Source organism: Lissotriton vulgaris, chromosome 2_2, assembly GCF_964263255.1.
Source record: "Lissotriton vulgaris chromosome 2_2, aLisVul1.2, whole genome shotgun sequence".
Taxonomy (NCBI): domain Eukaryota; kingdom Metazoa; phylum Chordata; class Amphibia; order Caudata; family Salamandridae; genus Lissotriton; species Lissotriton vulgaris.
In genome coordinates this window covers 30,963,091-30,980,614 of record NC_141688.1, presented here as the reverse complement: position 1 = coordinate 30,980,614, position 17,524 = coordinate 30,963,091, and the positions used below count along the sequence as shown (strand labels likewise).

The 17,524-nt window shown below is 45.5% G+C and overlaps 1 protein-coding gene across 1 annotated transcript in view; it reads left to right on the top strand.

Annotated features, from left to right (window-relative positions):
• GRAMD2A (GRAM domain containing 2A) overlaps nucleotides 1-17,524 on the top strand; it is a 124,160-nt gene that overhangs the window by 67,793 nt on the left and 38,843 nt on the right. Inside the window, exon 8 of the mRNA XM_086959856.1 lies at nucleotides 10,061-10,217. Coding sequence (XP_086815982.1) covers nucleotides 10,061-10,217 — 157 coding nt within the window. The remainder of the gene's footprint in view (nucleotides 1-10,060; nucleotides 10,218-17,524) is intronic.

The window sequence follows — 17,524 nt, the reverse complement described above, 5'->3', positions numbered from 1 at the left end:
CAGTAACGACCTAAAAGTGAATAAGGCTTTACAACAGAAAAACGTAGTTGCGACCACCACTGAATTCTGTTAAGGTGCACCAAACGTAAAACAAGAACAAAGGTCCCAGGAGCATGTAGTTAACTTCACTACAATGCCCCCGCTTGTATAGATTCCCTCAAATGCCAGGAGAGTAACAGCGACACGTAGTTAACCTCACTACAGTGCCCCGCTACCGATACAGTCATGAAAGTACAAAGGTGTACGGTAACACGTGGTTTCGACCGCCACAGCGTTCCGCAACACCCAAAACCAAGGAGCCTCTAGGAAGTAAGACACTAGCTTCCAGAATAAATATGCTCGAAATGTTAAGCGTGGGCAGAATGCTAGCCGCTAGAGGCGGCGGAAGATTTGGTACAACAATACCTGCGGAACTGCTCAAACCAAGAGCTTGGTGATGACGTTTGAGACCTCACGGAGGGAGATCCACACAGCAGACACCGGAGGTCCCGCTCCGTCGCACTCCGACCGGCGGCTTCAGGAACTAGGTATTAGCGTGCAGAGCTTCCGCTCTCACGCTGAAGACAAACAGGGAACTGAATAACGCGCAACCGGAAGCGCATCTTTCCCCCAGATGTACTTCCTGAGTGGAGCCTCAAGGCTCATGGGAAATGTAGTTTCTAGCGTGGCAGGCGCGATAGGCTGTGGATCCTGACAGTACATCCCCCCTCCCTAGCGCCTCCTAGGACCAGGCCTCAAGGGGTATCTACGATGGTATGCACGGACAGCACCCGGGGCATGTATGTTCCCAACAGGTTCCCAGGAATCGTCCTCCAATGAGTAGCCTTTCCAGGATACCAGGTACCACAGAACGCCCATGCACCATTTAGAGTCCTTAATACTCTGAACCTCATATTCATTTCCGAGTACCGGGGGCGGGGCCCTCCTCCTAGCCGAGAGAGCAGGCTTCAAAAGATTGCAATGGAATACCGGATGTATACGCAACGAACCAGGCAGTCTCAGCTTAAATGCCACCGGATTGATTCTCTTCACGATGGTATATGGCCCAATGTAACGGGGATGGAACACACTACGCAACTTAAACTTAATGTTGCGAGTCGACAACCAGACCCTATCACCAACTTGGAACGTGGGGCCCTCCACACGGTGTTTGTCCTCCCATTTCTTGTACACAGCTTTCGCCCTCTCCAAATGCACCCGAACCTTCTTATGTAGGGCCTGGACCTTCCGCATCTGTCCCAAAACCGTGGGCTGTCGAGACACCTCCTCCGGGATGTGCACGGGAAGGATACGTGCCTCAAACCCGTAAGTAGCAAGAAAAGGCGAAACTCCCACTGAACTATGCCAAGCGTTGTTATACGCTATTTCAGCCATCCACAACAGGGAAACCCACGAGTCCTGAGCATCATCAGCAAAACACCTAAGGTATTTTTTTAGTGTCTGATTTAACCGCTCAGTCTGCCCGTCCGTCTGCGGGTGGAAACTGGTTGAGAGCGAGGATTGGATTTGCAACGCCTGACACCACGCTTTCCAGAATCTTGCTACAAACTGAGGGCCTCTGTCAGACACGATAACCTCTGGGATGCCATGCAACCGTATGACATGGGTAAGCAATAGTTGAGCCGTCTGCCCAGCGGTTGGCAAAGTGACACAAGGTATAAAGTGTCCTAATTTAGTGAGGCTGTCGATAACCACCAACACTGCTGATTTACCCTGATCCTGTGGTAGTCCTGTGACAAAGTCTAGGCTGATGTTTTGCCACAGTTTTCTCGGTGAGGGCAAGGGCATCAACAGTCCTTTCTTCTTTCCCGGGAAGGTTTTAGCCCGAGCACATACCTCACACTGAGCTATCCAAATAGGGATGTCGGTGTTTTCAGACTCCCACCAAAAATGTCTTTTCATCAGGTGAGCAGTCTTTTTTACCCCCTGGTGTCCTGCCAAAGGAGAATCATGGCACCACTTAAAAGCCTTTTTCCGCAGTTCTGGAGTAGGGAGGAACAATCTATTGTCCTGAAAGGGCAACCCATTCACCAGGTTGTGATTGGCACCCTTCGTAACCCAAAGGACCCATGCATTATGATCCTTTGCTTTGCGTACAATGTCCAAAAAGGTGTTGGCCTGTATAGCACAGACCACTTTGTCAGGACTTACTATGGCCATTTTCGCTTCCTCGCTACCATGGTCTTCCAACTGATCTCTGCGGGATAAGGAATCTGCTTTCAAGTTTTCGGCCCCTGGTCTAAAGGTGATGGTGAAATCGTATTCTGCGAAAAAGAGCATCCACCTCATCTGTCTTTGCGTTAAGTGCTTAGCTGTCTTCATGTATTGAAGATTTCGGTGGTCTGTATAGACAGTAACTGGGTGTCTGGCCCCCAAAGATACTGCCTCCATTCTTGGAATGCTCTTTTGATCGCTAACAACTCCTTCTCAGCGATGGTGTAATTCTGTTCGGGTGGGCTTAGTTTCCTAGACAGATACGCCACCGGATGTAGCTGCCCGGTGTCCTTATCTCTCTGAGAAAGCACAGCTCCAATGGCTTCGTCAGAAGCATCTGCTTCTACAACATAAGGATATTCTGGTCTAGGATGAGCGAGTATCGGTGCAGTAGTGAAGGCTTCTTTTAAGTACTTGAATGCCTCAGCGGCTTCAGGGGACCACATAAACCTTACTCCTTTCCTAAGCAGTTTAGTCAAAGGGACTGCCACTTGAGAAAACCGCAAAATGAACCGTCGGTAATAGTTCGCAAATCCCAAGAACCTTTGCACGTCTTTCACGCATGTGGGTGTGGACCACTCAAGTACTGCCTGTATCTTTCTATCAGACATTTGCAGCCCCTCATGACTTAACAGGACCCCTAAGAACTCAACCTTGTCCACACCGAATTCACATTTACTTAATTTGCAAAACAACCTGTGCTCTCGTAACTTTTGTAGTACTTCGGTTACATGCCGTGTATGTTCTGTGGTGTTTTCTGAATAAATCAGAATGTCATCGATGTATTCCACCGCACTGACATCCACCACGTCCTTCAAGACGTCATTCAAAAAGTACTGAAATGCCGCTGGAGCATTGCACAGTCCGAACGGCATTACAGTATATTCATACAAGCCGTATCTCGTTTTGAACGCGGTTTTCCATTCATCCCCCTCTCGGACGCGGACCAGGTGGTACGCCCCCCGAAGATCTAATCTGGTAAACACCTTGGCCTATCGAACCTGGTCCAACAAAACAGAGATAAGAGGCAGTGGATATCGGTTTCTGATGGTGTTCTTATTCAGCATCCGATAATCCACACACGCCCTCAAAAATCCCCATTCGCTTTCTTGATGAAAAACAGGGGGGATGCTGCAGGAGACCTGGATGGGCGAATAAAGCCTATATCGACATAATGATCCAAGTACTCCTTCAAATGAGTTGTTTCAGGGTCAGAAAGCGCGTAAACCCTACAGGATGGTATCGTGGCTCCCTCCACCAAATCTATTCTACAATCATACAACCGATGCGGGGGGAGCTGCTCGGCCTTGCTTTCACTAAAGACGTCCCTATAGGACTGATATTCCACCGGTAAACACACATCCTTTTCAGCAGCAGTAGCCACAGTCAATGGAATAACTGCTGGTGAAAAACAAGTGTCCCCCCTTCGTTCCATGTGGGATTTACATTCCTCAGACAGAAACTGTATCGATTTCTCTTTCCAGTCGATGGAGGGATTATGATGGCTGAGCCAGGGCATACCGAGGATCACCTCGTATTGAGGGGCTTCAATGATATTTAATACCAACTCTTCCCGATGCCTGCCTTCTTTTACATCAACAGTAAGTGTTACTCTCTCCGTTTGTTCTGTTATAAGGCCGGATATTAAAGGTTTCCCATCAACCGCCAAGACTTCCTCAGGAGTGTCCCTGGGTACCCGATCTAATGACAAAGAAGTTACAAGACCACTATTGATGAAATTCCCAGTAGCCCCTGAATCGATCATAACAGTTACAGCATGTACCTGTAGTTGGCACTCTAATCTCATGGGCATTAAGATATGGGATTCAGATTCATGCAGGGTTAACACCGTTAACGAAGGTGCTTTCCAGGGTTGTGTTTCTCTCATGTTTCCGTCCTCCCCTCCACAGGCCTCCTCTTTGGTGCTACCAGCAGTGATGGCTACTCTTTTGTTTCGGGACCATGTACCCGAACTTTTGGGTTTGGAAGGACAGTCCCTTACGTAATGTCCTTTCTTGCCACAATACAGGCAGAGGCCGGCCACCCTACGACTTTCTTTTTCTTCTCTGGTTAAGGGGGAACGGACCGCCCCGATTTCCATCGGTTCGGAGTTCGCGTCTGGAGAAGGCAAGGCCCTACGTGGAAGCCATTCTGGTCTGGAAGGGCCCTTCTCCCATCTTCTCCTGTCCCCTCCCCTATCTGTCATTCTACCATCCAGTCTCAGGGTCAGGTTTACCATATCAACACAAGTAACCGGTTGGGGATCTATTTGAGCGATGACATCTTTAAGGCCATCCCTTAAGCCCTGATAGAATAGGGACATTCTTTTTTCCTCCGGCCACGAGGTTTCAGCCACCAACCGGTTGAATTTCGTAAGGTACGTTACCAAGTCAGATCTACCTTGTCTTAATTCGAGAAGCTCTCTGTCTGCGCTAAGAGTGGTGGCCCTTCGATCGAACACCTTCTCGAATTCCGCTCGAAAGGCCGACCAATCCGAGAGAATGGGGTCGTCTTTCCTTACCAATGGTACTGCCCAATTGGCTGCATCCCCTACCAAATAAGATATCGCGAATGCCACTCTAGAATGATTGTTAGGGAATGACGCAGGCTTACACGAGAAGTGTAACATAACTTGAGTCAAAAACACCTGAGTTTTAGCAGGATCCCCTGAATATCTCTCCGGACTAGCCAGAGGGATAGGGGGGGGGGACCGTCACTTGTACCTGAGGATTGGATGACGAAAAGGGATTTCTAGACAACCTATCCACCTTTTCTTTTAAAGCAGTGGCTTCCGCTTTCGAGGAGGCCAGCTCCTGTTGAACCAAAAGCAGAGCCTGCAGAACATCATCCATGGTGGCCATTTTGCAACAACTGGACCAGGCAGAGCAACGTTCGTGGGCACGTTATTCTGTCAGGTCGACTCCACGGGATCCAGTCGCTGCAATAATGGTTCCACCTCCAAACGTCACCAACACCCCAAATGTATATACACAGGGTGTTCGAGTCATTAGGCGAGGGAGAAAAATAACAAACTAAAATAAAAAAACGAGGGAAGGGAAAAGGCTAGGGTCAGCAGGGAAGGGATGTTATGTTATTAAAAATTTATAAAGCGCACATACGCCCGAGAGCTTCTTGGCGCTGGAAAGAGATAAAAAACATAACAAGGGGTGAGTCTGCAAGAATCTTTATTTCAAGTATGCCTGTGTGAAGAGGAGAGTCTTAAATGCCTTTCTAAAGGCAAGGAGGTCCTTACTCTGTCTGAGGGCTAGTGGCAGAGAGTTCCATAGGGTAGCTGCTAAAAAATGGAAACTGCTGCCTCCTTGTCGTTTTTTCTTAAAGCGTGGTACCTCAAGTAGATCTTTGTGGGCAGATCTCAGACTGCGTGAAGGAACATATCTTCCAATCAGGTGCCTGATGAATAGAGGTCCCTTGCCTTGCAAAGCCTTGAAGATGATACACCCAGCTTTGAATTCGGCTCTTTGAGCCACAGGTAGCCAGTGCAGGGTCTCTAAGCCTGATTTAATCGATTCCCATTTGGGTACATTGCAGATCAGCCTAGCGGCCTGATTCTGCAAGTACTGCAGTCTTCTAAGTTGGCCTACAGGTAGGCCAAGATATAGACTGTTTGAGAAGTCGATGTGGGAAAGGACTAGGGCCATGACCACCTGAATTAGGGCGGAATGGGTGAGGAAGTGTGCGATTTTCCTAATTTTCCTCAATTGAAAAAATCCAGAGGAAACCACGGTTCCAATCTGGGATTTTAACGTGAGGTCCTCATTGATGGTTATCCCCAGACTTTTTACAGTCAGAGATTTCTTAGGGGGGGGGCCCATATCAACAGGCCAGAAGTTAGGGCTCCAACTGATTTCGCTCTTACCGGGCAGGATCAGCTCAGTTTTCCCCGGGTTTAATTTAAGATGATTTGAGGACATCCAACTCTGGATTAAAGTCATAGTGGCTTGAAAGTCCTCCACAGCATTTGGGGAATTAAGTATGAAAACTAGCTGCAAGTCATCTGCATAATTGTATACAGTGACTTTGTGCTTTCTTAAAGCAAAAAGAAGGGGCCGCATATACAAGTTAAACAATAAGGGAGATAACGAAGAGCCTTGGGGCACCCCACAAAAGGACTTGACTTTGGCAGCAGAAAAGGAGCCTAGGCGGACAGACTGAGTACGTTCAGAAATGAACGATTTCAGCCAGGCTAGAGCAGAGTCTCTAAGGCCTGCCTGTTCGACACGGTTGACCAGAATAGAATAGTCAACCGTGTCGAATGCGGCGGACAAATCAAGAAGTACCAGGGCTTGATGAAGATTTTTATCAGCATTGGACCTCAAGGTATTCTGGACGGCCAATATTACTGCCTCGGTAGAATGACCAGGCCGGAATCCTGCTTGGTTGGGTTGAAGATTGCCCGATTCCTCCACGAAGTTTGAGAGGCAGTTGGTAACATGAGCTTCCAACATTTTGGATAGGAAGGGCAGCAAGGATATAGGCCGGTAGTTCGTGAGGTCCAGCGGGTCAATACCAGGTTTCTTGGTGAGGGGTATCAATAAGGCCTGCTTAAAGCTACTGGGCACTATCCCTGAGGTGAGAGAGTCGTTAAGCAGGGGTATCATGCTGTTGGGCATGGCTCGACCGATTTCTTTCATGATTTGGGGGGGGCAAACATCCATAGGGGAGCCTGATTTGACTCTAGACAATAATTCCAAGAACGTTTTCAAATCAATAGGGGGAAAAGAATGTAAAGTTAAGGGATTGAAATAGATGTCATCCACAGGGGCACAAGCTGGAAGTGTGGAGATGTTCTGTTTAATCAGTAAAATCTTATCGCGAAAAAAGTCATTCAGGGAGTTGCATAGCGCTTGTGTAGGAACTACCGGAGGAGAGGTTCTGTCGTCATTGCATAGGTCGCTTACTATCCTAAAGATTTCTTTTGACTTATTGGTGGAGTTTAGGATTTTAGATGAGTAGTAGGTAGTCTTATGGTTATGTAGAGTTTTTTGGTATGTCTTCCTGGCTAAGCAATACGTGGCCCTGGCTAAAGGGCAATACTGGGAGCGCCATGTTCTTTCCTTTTGCCTCACTTCCAGTGATGCCTGTAACAAAAAACAAGACATGTATCAAATAAGTGCTTAATGCCACACAGTACTACTCTCATGAAGTCTCGCTAATTATACTTAATTATATATACCTGAATGATAAGAAAAACCAAGCCTTTGATAGTAAACCAACACAGCCCTTCAGTCACAGCCTGTAAGAATATCCTAGGAACATAGAAGCAGAGGGTGAATGAAGATCCTCACCTAACAGACGCATTCACACTTTACTGGACACTCGTAACCAATCATATCCCACATACCACAGACTGTTAGAAGGACTCAATGTATACATGGGGGTCCAAGAATTCCGGAAATAATGTATATATGATCCAGACAACGTACGAGGGAAACGGCAGTGTGTAGGAAGCAAGAACTACAACACTCCGCTCCCTTTTCTTCAGAGGAACCACAGTAACGACCCAAAAGTGAATAAGGCTTTACAACAGAAAAACGTAGTTGCGACCACCACTGAATTCTGTTAAGGTGCACCAAACGTAAAACAAAGGTCCCAGGAGCATGTAGTTAACTTCACTACAACGCCCCCGCTTGTATAGATTCCCTCAAATGCCAGGAGAGTAACGGCGACACGTAGTTAACCTCACTACAGTGCCCCGCTACCGATACAGTCATGAAAGTACAAAGGTGTACGGTAACACGTGGTTTCGACCGCCACAGCGTTCCGCAACACCCAAAACCAAGGAGCCTCTAGGAAGTAAGACACTAGCTTCCAGAATAAATATGCTCGAAATGTTAAGCGTGGGCAGAATGCTGGCCGCTAGAGGCGGCGGAAGATTCGGTACAACAATACCTGCGGAACTGCTCAAACCAAGAGCTTGGTGATGACGTTTGAGACCTCACGGTGGGAGATCCACACAGCAGACACCGGAGGTCCTGCTCCGTCGCACTCCGACCGGCGGCTTCAGGAACTAGGTATAAGCGTGCAGAGCTTCCGCTCTCACGCTGAAGACAAACAGGGAACTGAATAACGCGCAACCGGAAGCGCATCTTTCCCCCAGATGTACTTCCTGAGTGGAGCCTCAAGGCTCATGGGAAATGTAGTTTCTAGCGTGGCAGGCGCGATAGGCTGTGGATCCTGACACAGGTGGGGGATTGGTTCTTGAACCTGAGAGTATTATGACTACCTGGAAGAGGAGTTTGGTGGAGTCTTGCGCTTTTTCAATTTGATTAATATAGTATTTACTTTTTTCTGATGTGATGAGGAGTTTGTATTGTAACAGTGCAGATTTATAGCGGGCTTTGTCATTTGGGAGATAGTTTCTGCGCCATTGTCTCTCGATGTTTCTGCATCGTTGCTTTTCTAACCTTAAGGATTCTGAAAACCAAGGGGCTGAGGCAGTGATTCTGTTCTGATTCTGAGAGTTTTTTTACGGGCACGAAGAGTCTAATGCATTGCTTAACCACTCTGTAGTTGGCAGAGGCTGAGAATGGATCTGGGTTGGGCGGGTAGTTGGATGCCTGTAGCTGAGATTTAAGATGCTGCCAGTCTATTGAGCCCAATGCCTTGAATTGGGAGGCGCTTAATGTAAGCTTAGCATTGTTCGTGAAAAGTCAGTCTAAGGTGTGGCCTGCTTTATGTGAGGGACCAATGACCATTTGATGGAGGTTAATGGATTCTAGTTCTGATGTCAGTGTGGCGGTGTCAAGTCTTGAAAGTTCTCCAGATGGAAGTTAAAGTCTCCCAGGGTGGTAAAGTCAGATGGACCGGCCGCCGGTTCGTGTAGGCTGCCTAGTGAGGAGATGAACTCTGATCGTGGACCTGGGGGGCGATATAAGAGGATGCATTTAAAGGAATGCGAATGGCTTAGTCTTATTGAAAAAGCTAAGGCTTCGCATGTGGATGTGAGGATGGGTTCAGTCCTTACAAGGTAGTTGTCGCAGTGTATGATGGTCAATCCGCCTCCTCTTTTGAAGAGTCTGTCTTGTCTGAGTACCGAATACCCTTCGGGGGTGGCGATGCAGAAATCCGGTCCGCCTCATGTTTCGGTTATGTATATCATGTTTAAGTTATATGAAGTGATGAAGGCCGCTAGTTCGTCTTTGTGCTTGGGGAGTGATCTCGCGTTTATGAGTGCCGAGTGAGTATTAACCTGATTGGTATTGGGCGGTTGATGTCGGAATGGGAACTCTTTAATGGGAATATTCACTGTGAAGTGGCATGAGGTGCAGCTGAGAGTCGTGCGGTTATCTAGTGAGAGTGAGTGGGGCTGAGGGCAGCTGGACAGGGGAAGATCGAGGCCGATCTTTTTTAGTTGGTTACTTGAGTAGGAATGCCTGGATGTGTCTGAGAGGTTTTATCCAGGGTTTTTGGCCCTGGGCTCGGTCCCGGCGCGGACAGGCGCAGACGGGGTTGCCTTTGGCTCGCCAGCGGCGCGCATCCGCTGAGCGTTTGAAAATGCATGGCTTAAGTACTGGCCGGCAAGCAACTAGACTGCTGCCCGTAGTACTGGCGCCTGGGAACCACTTCCGGTTTTGCGTATGCCTCCCTCCACACAACCGGAAGCATCCGTGGTGGACTGGGGAGAACGTGTGTAACCTAGTGGTAGCAGGCTGGGTGAGTACAGTTTAACAGCAATAATGAGGCGCGGCGTGATTCAGAGGAGTATTAAAATCAAGTGGTGAAGTTTTAAAAACATATGCTGAAGGCAGATAATAAAAACGTGGTCATGGATAACGTGTTATATAGAACAAGTAATCCATTTGTTCTCCTTGTGCTGCTCTCACAGGTGGAGATCACTCCAGAGGTGAAATGGAGGAAGCAGATATCCATGGTCTCCCTGTCTGCCCCATGTTCGGAGTCTCCTTACACATGCATCGTCCGTAGGACGCCAAGCACGAGTCTCGAGGACAGCTCATTCCAATCGCTGGAAACTCACTCATCAGGTACACCTTGATCATGGAAAATGGGATACAGGGTTGATTGGAAAAGGAGTGTGTTTTGTTGGAAACCACAACAGGGGGCACTGGGAGGTGATTTAAGACTAGAAGTGATTTATCGGTGCTAAATATTGTGGCTAGAAGACTTTAGGACTGATTGAGGGTTACAGAAGTGTTTTGGTCTTGGTGAAGGTGACTCTGCAGCACCACTGAGTTGTTACCCCCACCACCGTTATGATTCGTTTAAGTGTTTGTACCCTTCTCCTTTCAGGGGTGTTACGGTGAGTTTGGGGAGATTTGCTGAGGATTATACAGGCTGAATCAGGTTAGCCTGTGTTTTGGTGGGGGAGCCCATAGAAGGAGTAAAGCAATGTATTACCTCTTGACAGAATATTTGTTAACAGGGCTGCCCTACAAAATCACAAATAAGAAGAGCTAAAAGCATTACTTTAGGTTTATTTCAATTTAATTCCCTATTTGGTGATGGTACACAGAAGCTGGCTTTAAAAGCGTTGGCAAATAACCCATGGTCTTTGCAGGTCCCAGGCTATGAATGTAGAAAACTGGTGGCAGATTTCACAAGTTAAAAAACAGGGCTATGGAAGGGAACCTCAGTAGTGGCTTTACGCGAAGTTTTTGGAAACTTGGTACCTTGACTTAACAAGCATTTGCAATGCGACAGGTCTCGCAATTGCGAGAGTTTAACCTATTGGCATTGTAATTGACAATGCCTTTTATTTATGTTTTAAAAACCAACACATAAATAAAAGGCAGTGCCATTTACAATGCCAATGGCTCAAATTCTAACAACTGCGAGACCTATTGCATTGCAAATGCTTGTTTTGTATGGAGCGACTGCTGTCTCTTAACTGGCCTGGGAAATACTAGAAGCTAATAATACCGGGAGGAGTAGACACCCTTTTCCTGTTCAATTCATACAGAAAGGGGCCTACATGGGAGGGAAGTGGATGTGCATGTGACTGTCCTTTCGGACTACAAAGACACATGAATCCATTTTGAATCCTCTGTGCCTGAGTGATTCATAAAACTGGGGAAAGAGAAAGCTTGTCAGATAGGATGAAGACTGAAGGCAGACCCTAGAACATTAGTGAAGACCAGGGAGTGCACTAGGCTCCAATAAAAAGCCACTCTGAAATGCAATGCCGGAATCGCCCTCTTACTAACTCCATTATTTTCTAGAATTGTGCACATATGGGGTAATGTATCAAAGAATTGAGGGAAGTACAACTCCTTTAGGACTATTTACCTTGCTAGACCCACTCAGGCAACATCCGGTTCCACCCACCTACCTGCAGCATTTGCAGCACAGTGACATATAACCAAGGAGCTAGGTGTGAAAAGAAATGCTCCCAAGAAACCAGACAACCCATAAAAAGTCAGACTGGAAGGATATACATCTCTGGCCTAGAAACAGAGTACCAATATGTGATGGCCTCCCCAGAACAGTGTTTGAGGCACTTCTCATTCATCAGCGTGAGGCGGACCACAGCAGCAGACTGGAGGGGTGGTGCTTTTGGGAATCAGTTTCCTTCTTTGGTTGGAAACACCATCTCAAGTCCTGCTACAATTTTGCTTGGACTACACCCGAGAGGGGTTTGAAGAAAGGGTCTATCAATGAGCCAAAGCGGGTACTGAAGGTGACCCCAAAATAAGAACAGCATCCAGTAGTCCAAATAGAGAAATCTGTGCCAAGAAGCAAGATCATCAAACAATGAGGTAATAGGTCGTCAGGTGCTATGTGTTGACCTTCTCTCCACTGCTTCTGTACCATTTAGTATTTACCTTAGTTGGCACATGGGTCATCTTCAGCAAGTGCAATCCCAAAGTAGAAACCCCACTACCTGGAGGACATGTGAATGTGTAATTTCCTGCATGCCATGACGTGTCAGAATGAACTTGAACCGTGGAGCTTCTCCTGAAATTTCCAGCAACCAATCATAGACCACTTAAAGATGGTACCGGTGTGACCGGAGGTCAAACTCTGGAATTCTGGTGCACAGGCACTGGGTGACATCTCTAATCCCCTGTCGGATACATGTAACAATCTCGCCTAAAAATCTAGCATAGCTCGATGAATTGCTGCATCCCAGCCCTGGAAAACAATGCATCCAACAACGAAATGTTACTCAGAATGGCAAAAAGTGCTAGAAGTGATTAAAGCTAAGAATCAGGGTTTAGAGGCCAGGTCCAGACTTAAAAATATGAGAATTGTGAGAGTCTGTGAGTCAACTAATAAAAGCTGATTGGAAACATTCATGGAAAATAGGATGCTGGATATATTTGATGGATCCAATACTTGAGTGTTTTCATAGGGGAACAGGTTAACCAGTCAGTGGCACCATGGCCGCTGCATGGCAGCCCGCCTAAACCTATCATAGCTTGTTTGCTTACTATAGGTTGATAGGTGATTTGTTTACTCTACCTACATAGCCAAGATGAGCAGATATCTTTAGCTGACTATAAAAAGAACTGTTTGTCTGTTACAAGCGGTGTGCTATTTGTGTGCATTATTTTATAAGGCAAGGAGATGCAACAATGAAGTTGGCCTTATACTTTTCATTACAGTTTATATTGCCAGGTTAATTATGGTGGGTAGATTCAAAGGCACTGGGTCTTGTTTGGAGTGGGGCATGAGCATTGGCATTTGATGCACCCAGCATATATTGCTCTAAATGTTATTCTTTTATAATATGGCTGTTTTCATTTTCATCATTATTACTGTATATTGTTTGAGGAGGAAAATGGAGCTTCATTCATAGTCCATATGGGATGGGAGGATAGAAGTTCACACAGTGTTAATGTTTAGGCTTTACAACTCTTTGCGGGCCAATGGCGGAATCAACATGATAATGCATACATTGTTGGCAACTGTGATACCATACAATATGAATGCATAGGGTAAAGATGAGGAATGAAACATGCAACACCTTAAGACTATAGACCTGGGATATGAGTACAATAGAGGGGTACTAGTGTACTTTCACAGGCCTAAAATCAATGCAGCCCCTCTGCAGGATACCTAGGGTGAGGGCCCTTCCTTTACTTTGTTTCATACACTCAAAGGATGCTACCAAGCTAATTCAAGAACGGATGGCTTTTCTTCACATGTGTACAATTGTTGACGGTGAAAGCCTTTATGTTATGATCCTGGGTATCATGGGTGGGTTGTTATGTACACTGTTTAACACATTCTGTCTTAACCAACACTGCCCTCGGTTCTTTACGGATACCCTGGCTGAATGCATGTGTTTAACCAACAGGCCTTTGAAGTATTCCAGAAATGAAACACTGGATACAGGAAGGCAGATATTGTAGATTTATTCATTACAGAGAAGATCCCATCCATCAGCTGTCAGGCAGAGGCATAGACTGGCATTCTGTCCTAGTTACCACTTGTTCTACATGTCACTACCATTACATACTTAACATTCTTTATTACAAGCATAACATTCTATAATGACATAAGCTCTTAGGAACAAGAAAGAGAAGTGGAAATACTACAGCCTTGTTTTGAGGAGGTGACTTCAACATGTCCTGGACCCCACAGTGTCCAGGTCTGATGCAGGATCCTGTTATAATGGTTTATGTCTTGCGCACTTAAGTGGAATGTTGCCTCTTTCGTTACTCACACTGCCTCAGAGGTGAACATGCAGACTCCATGATTTCAGAACGATGCACTCTTGGATATTCACTTCCCTAATGAAGTTAGGCGCCAGGACATGCACATTAAAGGAAGAATGTAAGGCCATGTATCAGTAGAAAATACAGTGCTGTGAAAACACGAATTCTTGGCTCTATCATGTTCGGCCTCAGCAGCCTGGAAAATGACATTAATTAACTAGAGGTTTAGTATTCAAACTCCAAGTACACCTCCATGCTACAAACCATCAATGTATTATTGTCAAATTAGTAAGATGTCACATCAGGAAACAAAAATGTGGGTAACTCATTAGCTAGGATCCATAGGGGGGGGATTGCCCGGGTAAAACACTAGCGCGATAACTCACATTGAACACGATGATGATATGCTAGCTTATGAGATCAGGAGATGCAAATTTTACAGATGATTGTCTCTAATAAATTTAGACACCAGAATATTAACTAACATGATAGCAAACAGTCTCCTTTCTTATCTAGCACATTTTGTTTTGCCAGATCAGATGTGCTTCATCACAGGATGCTCATCAACACAATCTTCTTCTGCTGCCTCCAGGTTTTGGGGGGGCTGTAATCTTATCAGAAGCGGAGAAAGCCTTAGACTCTTTGGAACAGAACTTGTCATTCTTACCATATTGCATAGAAGTAAATTGGGAGAATGGAATATTGGGTTTATCTAACCTATTATACACTATACCTGTGGCCTGTCGCAGGGTAACCGCTTGGTGTTGTACCTGATTTCAATACAAAGAGGCGTCCGCTAATTTAAAACGCCCCAGGAGTTAAATATTTGTGAATCAGGATACAGTGAGAGAGAAGTACTGCAATGGGACAACTATAGGTTATTGCACGATAAAACCTAGAACCCAGGAGGAACACTTGTTTAGCATGCCTCTATTGGTGTCTGGATGAATCTCCCTGATGCTGATTTTGCTTTTCCTGAGGCTACTCTAGCTTGTCACGAACGTTTCCATTATTCTAAATCAGACTTTTTTCAACAACCTTTCAGCTGTAATGCTAAAGTTAATTTAGGCAAATAAACAGTCCTGCATTGACTGTGAGACACTCGTTTTGCCATAGAGAGGAGATGGGGCTATCGGCCCGTAGTTTTATCAAATGCTGGACGCTAGCAAGGTTTGATGAGTCCCCTTCTGGATTTCCTGAGAAAGCAGTAACTCCTCCCACTATCTTGGATGCCAAGGTGCCACCCTGCACTTAACAGTTAGGTGTCAAATGTCTTCCTTAAAGAGTCGCAATTTGGAGGAAAAAACGAAGGGAAAAAATTTTTACTTGCCAATCTTGTACCTCTTGATTGAAGATGCAGATTAATATGGAAATTACTACGAAGACACCAAACTCCCTATGACATCAGGGAAGAGAAAGGAGCCAGTCAATAATATCCAGAAGTAGGATCCAGTAGAAGCGCCAGCTTCTAGAATTGTAATTGTAAATGATTTATAAACCACTTATTACCCCTGACGAGCTGTTGAACTGCTTTACGCCGGGGAGCACGCTGCTCTGGAAACCCAATGTTAGTGGTTAGTCCAATGATTATTGTTTGCAATTTATTATTGGGATTACTCTTCTACGCTCAAGGAAACCATTCCATGGATTTACCTACGTTTCTATGTGGTAGATGAAATTAATAGAACTTCGGTGTGATTATTAGTAGGTTTATGTGAGTTCCTGCAGATGGTTGGTGGAATTAGTAAATGAGCTGGAGGGGATGAAGGTGTAATGCAAAGGAGTTAGTTATGATTTTTTTTAAAAATGTTTGGGCAGTTTGTACAAATGTAATAATAGAGATTACGGGAGACACGCGTGTGACAGAGTAGACTGTTCAGAGAAAGAAGGAGTGCAAGGATGGGAAACAGCATAATATAATTGAAGGTAAAGGCATAGGTGACAATCAGAAATTTTAATTCAAGGTCGGTTTCCATGCAAGGTTTTAGGAATATTGATGAGCCTTTCTCACTTAGCATGCAATCTGAGGATGCAACACTGTGGAAAGAAAAAACATTATTTTCATGTGAGATAGTGCTTGCTCACATATTTTTGATCGACACTAGATTCAGATTAATGTCCAATGCTCAAATACTACTAGACTACCACTTCAGTAAGAAAAGCTGATCAGCTCGGGTTGAAAGTGTAAAGTAAAGACTTGACGTATATACTTGAAATATCATGAGATTTACGCAGCACTTGAAAGTAGCAGAAACCTTGTGATCCGATTAACCTGAAAAATATAAGGGGTAAAAAATGCAACCAATGATAGAAGATTCTGCACGTGCTAAAACAGATGTATTTTAATGTTCAGCCTTAAAGCTTGGCTCACAGGATTAAAGGGGATCCACGTGGATTCCCCAGGTTTACAGTGGCACAAGATGAGGAGAAAGATGAGACTTCACAGACGATGGAAATGTATTGCCTGTGTACCTGTAGGTGGATGGTGGGGACCCTGATTCTGATGTGGGAGGGGCCAAAACAGGGCCACCCTCGGAAACACCCCCAAAAGAACCCTACTAGCAAGGGGCTGCGGACTAGCCACTTCCAGTAAACTCTCCTGGCAGATGGCAGGAGCGTAGCGGACACCCCCAGAATGCAGGTGGCCCCCAGTCTTATCTACATGAAGGAGGCCGCCTCAGCACATCTCTCCAAAGCAGATCTGACCCAGGACTGAAAAGACACAAAATAAGGTATTTGTTCCTCTTCAGTCCCAGCCTGCCGGGCACCTTACATGAGTGGGTGGGTCCCTCTGAGTGAGCAACCTCGACAGAGCACTGCTGGTCTTTTGAAGTAAAGGTGGCACAGTACTGCCTGGAGCAGAGGGAGGGTTGCCTCCTTTCCCAGAGAAGAATTCCATCTCTCTCTCTCTCTCTCTCTCTTCATGTTTTAAGACTCTGCGAAGGCCTGCACGTGATTCTTAAGTAGAACTTTATATGAAATGATATATTCACTTTAACATTGCCTTTCTGTCTTTCTTTACTTAAGTTATCAGTCAGGGGCCATTAGGACAGCTGAAAACACTGTTTAAAGTGTTTTCTTCTTACATTAACTGTTAAAGGTATGTACTGATAAGGGAAAAAATACCAGCCAGGACACTAATGCATATAGTTTAAAACTAATTGAAAAATATATGCCAATAAAAGCACAACATTGAAAAAAGGAAAGGGACCAGCTTTAAATCAATATTTCCAATAGCTTTGTATATATTTTTTTAAACCAAAGTAGTCAACCAAGGGTTGTATGTCACTACAACGCGGGCTATTACCACGCGTGCCATTACAACGCTGTTTTTACAACGCAAGTCGTTACAACGACTTGCGCTGTAAGCGCTGGATAGTGGAATAGTTTAATTTTCTATTCCAACTCCAGCCCACATTACAGTAGGGAAGGTGTTGGAATAGAAAATTAAACTATTCCCTATCCAGCAGCGCCCTCCAGCGCAAGTCGTTGTAACGACTTGCGTTGTAAAAGCAGCGTAGTAATGACAGCGCGTGGTAATACCCGCGTTGTAAAGGCTGCTCACCTCAACAAAGCAGATTGCCTTTGTGTTATATAAAAAGATTCCGTGAATTCAATATTTAAATATCCATTTAAAGTTGCAGTATTGTAAAGCAGATATCTCGACCTCT